This window comes from Borostomias antarcticus (assembly GCF_949987555.1).
Source record: "Borostomias antarcticus genome assembly, chromosome: 2".
NCBI lineage: Eukaryota > Metazoa > Chordata > Actinopteri > Stomiiformes > Stomiidae > Borostomias > Borostomias antarcticus.
In genome coordinates, this window is record NC_140235.1 from 7,667,077 (window position 1) to 7,677,076 (window position 10,000).

At 49.2% G+C, this 10,000-nt stretch overlaps 1 protein-coding gene across 1 annotated transcript in view; it reads left to right on the top strand.

The window, feature by feature from the left end:
* hdac4 (histone deacetylase 4) overlaps positions 1–10,000 on the top strand; it is a 165,195-nt gene that overhangs the window by 95,870 nt on the left and 59,325 nt on the right. Inside the window, exon 6 of the mRNA XM_084456089.1 lies at positions 387–505. Within this exon, the coding sequence (XP_084312215.1) occupies positions 387–505 (119 nt within the window). The remainder of the gene's footprint in view (positions 1–386; positions 506–10,000) is intronic.

Below are 10,000 nucleotides of genomic sequence, written 5' to 3' on the forward strand. Positions count from 1 at the left end.
TAGACTAACTTCATTAGAAATACAGCACAGCCTCCATAAAGCATATTTACCATGATCAGCTCTGTGTTTTTTATAGAGGGCACCACACCCAGTCAGGCTCAGCAGATGGATACTGTACCATGCTAAGAGTTTGGTTAGTATACAAAACCTCTGCCATGATGAGGCCGTGTGTCAGGGAGTGAACGTGAACAGTAGTCTAGATTCCATGTCTGTGTATCTGTGCACGTACTGTATGTATATGCCCCAGTTTGTGCGTGTGCCAACGATTGCAGGCCGAGGTTTACGACAATTGTTTAAACGTGCGCGCCCCACCCCTCACACCGCCCGTTACTCACACCACGTGGGATCTAATCCAGAGGTTCTGGTGTCTCTCTCTGCCTCTGTAGGAAAACCCAACACAGCTCCCTGGACCAGAGCTCGCCCCCCCAGACCGGGATCTCCGCCTACAACCACGCCATCCTGGGCATGTACGACTCCAAAGACGACTTCCCCCTTCGAAAAACAGGTGAGCCGCCCGGGAGCTGGTCTTTATTTCTCCTTTTTTGGGGGTAATTTGATCAGTCCTTCACTCTGTCATGAAACCAGACTCGATTCCGTCCTTCTCGTCACATTCATTGTTATAATCCACTGGTGTGTGAATGTGTGTGAATGGGTGAATGAAAGGCCATTGTAAAGCGTTTTGGATAAAAGCGCTATATAAGTGCCGTCGATTTAGCATTTTATGTACCATTTCATAGCCCTTTTCCGTTTGGAAACGTACAACGCGGCCGCTTTACATTCCGACTACCATGGCGTGGACGCGCCTGACGCAGTAACGACCCTTTTCTCCTCGAACCCGGAGCCTTGTGTTGCGCATCGCTGGCGGCGATGCAGAGGAGCGTAGCTGGATTAGAAGAGAGATACCGCCTGGCCAGAAGAGAGATACCACCAGGCCAGATTATCAACCCAGTCCATCGTGGCACGTCGACACTCACAGCTGTTAAAGACGGAGGAGAGGGAAAGTCTGGCCTGCATACACATCGGCGTTGTAGTAGGGGTTGTGGGCATTGTAGTAGGGGTTGTGGGCGTTGTAGTAGGGGTTGTGGGCGTTGTAGTAGGGATTGTGGCCGTTGTAGTAGAGGTTGTGGGCGTTGTAGTAGGGATTGTGGGCGTTGTAGTAGAGATTGTGGGCGTTGTAGTAGAGATTGTGGGCGTTGTAGTAGGGGTTGTGGGCGTTGTAGTAGGGATTGTGGGCGTTGTAGTAGGGATTGTGGGCGTTGTAGTAGGGATTGTGGGCGTTGTAGTAGGGATTGTGGGCATTCTAGTAGGGGTTGTGGGCATTGTAGTAGGGGTTGTGGGCGTTGTAGTAGGGATTGTGGGCGTTGTAGTAGGGATTGTGGGCATTGTAGTAGGGGTTGTGGGCGTTGTAGTAGGGACTGTGGGCGTTGTAGTAGGGATTGTGGGCATTGTAGTCGGGGTTGTGGGCGTTGTAGTAGGGGTTGTGGGCGTTGTAGTAGGGATTGTGGGCATTGTAGTAGGGGTTGTGGGCGTTGTAGTAGGGATTGTGGGCGTTGTAGTAGGGGTTGTAGGCGTTGTAGTAGGGATTGTGGGCGTTGTAGTAGGGATTGTAGGCGTTGTAGTAGGGGTTATGTTGGTGGACCCCTCACAAATACACACACATTATCTCGAGAAAGTGCAATCGGATTGCAACCACATTTGAAGTGGAGGCACCTTGAAAGCAGCAGACGAGGTGCCTTGTAGCCTTGGAACAGTCTGTCTCTGCAGATTAGCTGAGGTGCTTGTCTGTCCTCTGACTACATGCCTTCTGAATGTTGATTTACAGAACCTATCGGTCTAACTGGAATACTTCTTTTTCCACTTAAAGCCGACGACAAAAACATCTGCAGACTAATCAGTTACAGGAACTTTTTCTCTTTTTTACTACAATACCGCCTCTCGGAAAGCTGCGTCAACCACAGCCGCGGTTAGAGAGAGACCAGCCCGTTGTGTTAACCGCCGGGCCACGGCGCAGGGCTCTCTCTCTCTCTCTCTCTCTCCCTCTCTCTCTCTCTCTCTCTCTCTCCCTCTCTCTCTCTCCCTCTCTCTCTCCCTCTCTCCCTCTCTCTCTCCCTCTCTCTCTCTCTCTCTCCTCTCTCTCTCTCTCTCTCTCTCTCTCTCTCTCTATCTCCCTCTCTCTCTGTCTCTCTCTTCCTCTCACTCTCTCTCTCTCCCTCTCTCTCTCCCTCTCTCTCTCTCTCTCTCTCTCTCTCCCTGTGGAAGTGCGGCCAGCCTAGCTGTGATTATTCACTTAGCATCTGTGCTGCTCTGGCGCGTCGTATCCCAACTCTCCCTGCTGGAGACCAACCTCAGTGAGCTCTGGAGCGCTGCTGACCGCGCCGCCCAATCAGATGTGGGCAGGGACGCCGTGTCCCGATGACAGCCGGTGACAACCGGTGACAACGTGACTAGAAGGGATACAGCCCAGAACGGATCCTTGTGGAACACAAGTCATAATGTATCGGTGGGGGTGTTGAACACAAGTCATAATGTATCGGTGGGGGTGTTGAACACAAGTCATAATGTATCGGTGGGGGTGTTGAACACAAGTCATAATGTATCGGTGGGAGTGTTGAACAGGACAGAATTGCTCTGGAAGGATTTAAGATTTCCTAATACAGTGTCCAGTTCTTTTCAAGCAAAGGGGATAGAGGAAGAGGAACACACACACACACACTCACTAACATACAATCCACACTCAAGTGATCACACAAGGTAGCTGTAAAAATGTTGAGATAGGATGGAGCAGATAGCGCCTCTGAACGAGGAAGTAGGTTAAAACGGTCGCCACGGCAGCGGGATACTAGTATGGCGGTTGTCGTCACGGGTGATGTTTTTAACCATGTTGACACAGGCTTGGAATTTGTTCATGCAAATACCGAGTGTCTGTTAATAACAGTTTTGCTTATAAACTGAAGCAATGCGATACTCTAGAGGAATATCAGAACAGTATTTCCTTGTTGAACTTTTGGACTGTTTCTGAGTGTGTTAATGATATGCCTCTGCGCAAATATCATATTAGAGACTACAGGGATACCTAACGCATAATGGCCTACGATGTAGGCAACTTCTCTTAACTATTTGTGCACTCTCCTGTTAGTCATGTCTCTCTTATGAAGCCAATAGACAAACATTTTCCAGGAGCTTGCTCGATCGTTGTTGAGAGAGGTCAGGGAAGAATTTTTACAGCTCACTTTTCTGGCCCCCGGGTGAAACTGTTTTTTTTTGCTTCCCTCTGGAATATGTAGGGGTGGGACCTATGCCCACCCTCCCATTGCTCTCTGTAAAGCGCATTGTGTTGCCTCTGTGTATGAAATGCGCAATACAAATAAAGTTTGATTTGATTTGATTTGATACTGTTTCTACTACACAGGAAATTGTCTATTGACACATACTGTATTGTACAGTACTACTGTATTTTCTTCAGCTCTCGCTTGCATTCGGAATAATATCCGGTATTTTAATACACGTCGAGATCACTTTTGGGCCACAAATTAATAGAAAGCTACTTGCCGTTCGCAGTTTGCCCGCCTAATCTTATTATCGTCGAATAAAAGCACGAGGTGTTCTTCTGGGGCGCTGCTGTAACAGTCCATTAGCTCAACATCCTGGCTCTGGGTTCCAGGCTGGTCTGACTGAGAGACAGTACGTAGCTGCAGGGGCAGGGCGCTACGCCCCAACCCCCTCCCTCCCAATTAAGACTTTGCTCTTGACATCCCCTCCCGTTTCCATCCCACACCCCCCTCCCTCCCCAGCCGGGTGGCGCTGTCTCAGTCAGGCCTTCATTAGTTTGAGTGCGCTACTCCTTTTCCTTATCAGGTTTTGTCTCTAGCTGCTTTCATTAAACCGCTCGCAAAAGACTGTAGCGTCGCTTCACCGCCTGAGGTTCCCCACGCTGCCCCTCCACGCTCCCCCAGAACCCCTGAGGTTCCCCATGCCGCCCCTCCACGCTCCACCAGAGGCCCCTGAGGTTCCCCACGCCGCCCCTCCACGCTCCACCAGAGGCCCCTGAGGTTCCCCATGCCGCCCCTCCACGCTCCACCAGAGGCCCCTGAGGTTCCCCACGCAGCCCCTCCACGCTCCACCAGAGGCCCCTGAGGTTTCTCACGCCGCCCCTCCACGCTCCGCCAGAGGCCCCTGTCGCTGCCGCCCACCCGCCCAGAGGAAGCTGGGCTTCTCACGGCGTTCCCGGAGAAGCGTCGTCGGTGTTAGATGTCGAAGGGGATGTCAGCCGGCTCCACTGTGCCTGTCCCTCCCTCGTACGGCGTCGCTTCCTATCTCTAATATGGAGATTTGCAGTTAAAACGTTGTGATGTAAAAGCTACAGTCAACCTGTGTTCTTTGAGCTGGAGAAGGCGTGGTCATTGAGAGCCAATCATTGACCCCAGCACTGATGCTGGTGTTTTTTGTTACCACAGTGGACGCTGTGAAATGTCAACTCTGATGCTTAATCTCGCAGCGACAGTCTGAAGATATCGTATCATGAAGCCAAGTAGAATCTTATTCATCATCATTTATCATTTCATCTTAATCATCATTAATTTATCAGCAATTATTCTTAGTAAATTGACGTACAGGATATTATACCATCTCAATTAAGTGCTGATACCAGTTCAGGTTGTCAAAGACCGCCTTTTCAACTAACATGTTCAGAATGTGGAAAATCAGTAAACACAACAACACCAGATTGTTTATCTGAACACAATGATGTATGTGCAGCTCCACAGCGGTGTTTATGAAAGACCACTCAGAACAGCGCATTAGCCTAGCATTAGCATAGTCATGGCCTTTCATTCCTAATGCCCCATTCAGTAAGCCCAATCACTGTCTGTTCAGCCTGTGATGAGCAGCCACTCCAGGATCCGGGAACAGCACCGTCTCATTCATCCGTGCGTCTGTGGTACTTTCACATCAACGTCACTGCCAGACCCCCCCCCCCCCACACACACACACACACACACAATTCATGGACGTCGAGCTGAAAAATGGTTGAGATTTTCTCATCACCTTTCCATTCATTCCATGTAGAGTTTTGAACCAGGCTTCTCAAGATTCAAGATTCATTTATTTGTCCCAAGGGAAATTTGTCTCAGACATACCATCTAGAATAAGTGCATTTAGCCAGGCAGTCTCAAAGCAACCCATCAGTGGAATTCAGCCACAATCTATCAGAGTCCCCAACTTACTACTCTTTCAAAAGTGGTGTTAAGAAATGGCTTCTGGAGAACCAACAGTGTCAACACTGATCTGTGTGCGTGCGTCTGCGCGTGTGTGTGTCTGTGTGTGTGTGTGTCTGTGTGTGTGTGGAAAAAAAATGTGTTTGTTTTTTATGTAATTATGTATTAGTTATTATTATGTATAATGTATTTTAATCATTGTAGTGCTCATGCCCTCTGGCCCAGAGACAATGGTTGGAAATTAGCCAATTTGGCCAAACCAGCATATTTATAGAAATGTTCCTCAAAGGAGTAGTAAAGGGAAAATGCATGTTTAGCCCTGTTTTAAGGTTACTTATGATCATATACAATGGTTCAGATCAAAACGTTGACAAAACTAGCACTTTTGAGAAAGTCTGATAATTGCTCTACCACCGTTTTGGTCATACAATGGATGTGGATGGGCACCTTGAAAAATCATTCAAAAAACATGTTACTATTAAATAAAAATAAATCATTTTTAATAATAATACATAATAAATAAACTATTAAATAAAAATAAAAATAAATAAATACAGGCTGCTACATACAGTGCAAAGGTGTTTCGTATGTAACAGGTCAGTGAGGATCGATCCACCGACTTTCAACATGGCGACCGAAACACCAACGGCAGCACTAGATCCCAGAGGACTCCCCGTAGGTCTGGAGCGATATACGAGCCGTCCAGTCACCGGTCAACCCAGAGCACCAGAGCCCTGCCTCAAACAACCTCTGCTACAAATCGCTTCAGAGGCTAGCCTTCCAAAGCCTCGATACCAAGCCACAGATTTGTAGTTTAATTGTATTTCTCCCTCCCTGCGGTAATATGATGGTAATCCATATTGATACGCAGTTCTGGGAAGGTAAGATGCTTTTCAATGTCCGCAAATCTTATATTGATTCTCTCAAATCCCTGTCCCTCTGGTTCGGGGTATGGAATAGCTTGGCTACCTAAACATAATAAGTGAACAGCACAAGGCTCCCATCTCTCAAGCCGGCAGAGCAGATAATCAATATATTACGTATTAGAGAAACAGTTTCAGTCTTTGGACTCTCTGAAATATTAACTACCACTTTTATAGGTCTTTAATCAGATATATAATTTACTGTAAACAGAGAGGTGCTGTAAAGTATTTGGCCCAAACTACGGAGAAGTAAGGGTGCGATTTTAAAATGAATTTCAGCAGGAAGGATGATCTAATGGGGACGCAGAGTACCAGCTAGTGTTAGCGCTACAGTCTCTACCCTTTTGAATCGGCTCGTGCAGCGATAATGTGGTACGAATGTCACATCACTCGTGATTCCACGGCCTGTATGAGAATGACACAGACACGGGGACACAGACAGACACGGGGACACAGACACAGGGACACAGACGCAGAGGAGGGACTGGAGAGAGAGGCGGATGGAGAGCGGATGTGACAGGGAGACGGAGGGAAGGACAGGGAGAGGGAATGGGAGGAGAGAGAGGGAGAGTAGAGGAGGAGAGGAGGAGGAAGGCCAAGAGCAGAGGGAGGTGAGATTTAGAGAGAGGGCAAAAACAAAATCCCCGGCGTCAGCAGATCCTGCGGCCGGCCCCTGCAGTATGTGGTTCTGTGTGGCGGCGCTAACACCCTTCAAAGTCAGCGCGTCCCGAGGTGAACCCCCCACGGGCTCCCAGTGCCTGCGGTCAGCCTGTAAGCCCACCCCCCCCCCACATAGTTCTGCCTGCATCAACACTCCCCCCCCCCCCCTCCCCGTACCCCACCCCTCTTCCCCGAGCCTGAGAGAACACGGTCCTGGCACGCACTCAGCCACCTCCCACACCCCACCCATCCATCCATCCATCTCTCCCCCCATCCCGGCTCCCAGTCTCTGCTTCAGCCCACTCCACTCCTGGCTGCCTGCCAGGCAAGCCCTCCAGGCCGGGCCCCGCGGTGGCCCACTCGGTCGCTGCGAACCAAGCGAGGGTAGAGGCACTCGCCACGGCTCTCCCAGACCGATACAAATGCACAGCCAACATATTGGTTTAGCTCTTCCTCCCTGTCCAGGATAACACACATTTATGGGGTAGTTATTTATGTTTACTGAGGCATGGCAGACTGGATGATACTAATGTACAGTAGCAGACTGTCTGGCCATGCTCCTACCGCTCACACAAACACGCTCTGACAGCGGCTAGACATCTTCAGAATGACCAATGTGTTTATGGCTGCATCTTGGCAAGTGTTGTCAAAACCGACCGTAATACTTCAGTAAATCAAAAATCACCCTTTAATATGGGCAACATTTCGGTTCAGTAACAGGACGTTCGTCAAAGGGAATGTACCCTCTATAATAACTAACCTGCTGCATTTACTAACAAAAACCCCCAAACAAAGTATCACCCATTCACAAAACCCCCAAACATAGTATCACCCATTCACAAAACCCCCAAACACAGTATCACCCATTCACAAAACCCCTTATCACAACACTAGGCTGTATCTCCTTCGGAACTCCACGAAGCGTCGGCCCGTGGAGGCCAGGGACTATAATGTACAGCAGTCCCCCTGTGGCTCTCTTTGACGGTCATAGTGGGCTGAGTTACCTCCGAGCGTCTTCCCGATCGCGGCCCACTCTGATCGTCATAGAGGCAGGGGGCTAGATGCCGTTCCCTCTTCCGGCACTCCGGGCCAAGTGGCCCAGAGGGGGGGAACATCTAGATTGCCTCCCCCTACTAACGCGCTTTCCACATGCGTGGAAGGCAGGGGGCCCCACGAACAGAGCACACAGAGACAAAATTCATATGCTGTATATTGTTGCATGCTAATAAATGGGTCAATTTTGACTAAAGTGATCTCGACTGAAATGCCTACATTCCAAATCCCTTCAGTGCCCATTAAAGGGCTTGTTCCGAATTTTCAGCATTTACTGTAGCTTAATATCCACCTTATAGGTCTTGAGATATTTATTTATTTGGAACCGTGTTACCATTGTTGGGACACCCAGTGGAAGTTAATATAGCCACTAGCATCTTCTCTGAAAATCACAAAATATTCATCCAAATCCATCAAAACCATGATGTACTGTACTTTGTGTAAATGTATTTTTAAGCTTGTTCTTGTACAATTTGGAAAAAAATAGGATTTCCTATCTTGAATTACATGTTATTATAGAGATATAATTGTAACAACATGATAGGAACACAATCAGTTGCTAATCATCATCACCCCCCCTCATGTGCTTAACAAAGACTTTTGGACGAGTGCCGTCCACTTACAAGAAGCATTACCTCTTTTTCTGATGGTTCAACCACAAGTTCAATCCCCCTCAAATTGAAAGAGCACTTTCAAAAAGTGCTTATACATAATACATCCCACACACTCAAAAGCCGCACTCGTCCCGAATGGTCAGATGTACTGTGGTGTCTATGCATCCACAGTCAATCCCTGACCACCCAGAATCCACTTTGACCCGGACCTCCTCCTTGGCCCCGCCCACCTTCACCGGGCCGCCCACCGGCGCTAATGAACATACCGGCCATCTTCCGCCCCACTCGTTTCACACGGGGTCACGCTTCGAACGAGGGGTCAGCCAGTGGTCAGCTGCGCCATGCAGCTGGTTGAAGGGGAGGGTAGCGGGGACACGGCGGTGTCCAGGGCAGAAGAGGGAGAGAAAAGAGGGAGGGTCCAGATGAGTGAATCACAAGGATCCAGTCCTCTTCCTGACCTTGGGGTTGAGAGGGAATCACACTCGCCTCTTTCCTCTCTGGGCCTCTCCACCACCTCACCGCTGGGTACGCACAGACATGCAGAATGGAGCTAAAACCCTATAGCTGCACACACACACACACACACACACACACACACACACACGCACACACACACATACACACACACACACACGCACACACACACATACACACACACACACACACACACACACACACACACACACATTGAAAGCATTTCACATCAATCACTACTCATTAGCTGCAGCATTTAGAGGGGCATTTGGGATCAGAAAAGCTGCATCTTTGATGCCCTTCCTACAGTACATGGGAATTAGGTTTGGACTGAACTCTCCCACTGCCTCAGTCTGTCCAGATCTAGAGCCAGTCAGCGTTATTGATTGCCATGAGTTAGCCTGGTACTGTACAGTATATGAGCTAAGAAGCATCTGTAGTAACATTATGTTCTGTAGCGTAGTATTTCAACCTTTACTCTTACGCTCTGGCGTTGAGACTAGAGAGATGAGAGACCTCCGCTAGGCCAGCATGGTTTCAGTCTCTCATGGGACCAGCTGGCCCGGGTCTGCTCAGCTCCAGAGACACCAGCTGGGCCTGGGTCTGCTCAGCTCCAGAGACACCAGCTGGGCCGGGTCTGCTCAGCTCCAGAGACACCAGCTGGGCCCGGGTCTGCTCAGCTCCAGAGACACCAGCAGTACCACCAGCAGTACCACCAAGACCATGCTGATGGGATGGCAGTTTGCGAAGGTCTCCCTAGTGTCAGATTGCACAGATAACCTCCATGTATCAGCTCAGGAACCCCCTCAGTCATGTATCAGCTCAGGAACCCCCTCAGTCATGTATCAGCTCAGGAACCCCCTCAGTCATGAATCAGCTCAGGAACCCCCTCAGTCATGTATCAGCTCAGGAACCCCCTCAGTCATGTATCAGCTCAGGAACCCCCTCAGTCATGTATCAGCTCAGGAACCCCCTCTGTCATGTAGATTGTCACTGGTATGTCTTAATGTACAAGGCTTTTCTTGGATTGACTCCGTCTTATTTGTCATCTCTTTTTGTCCTG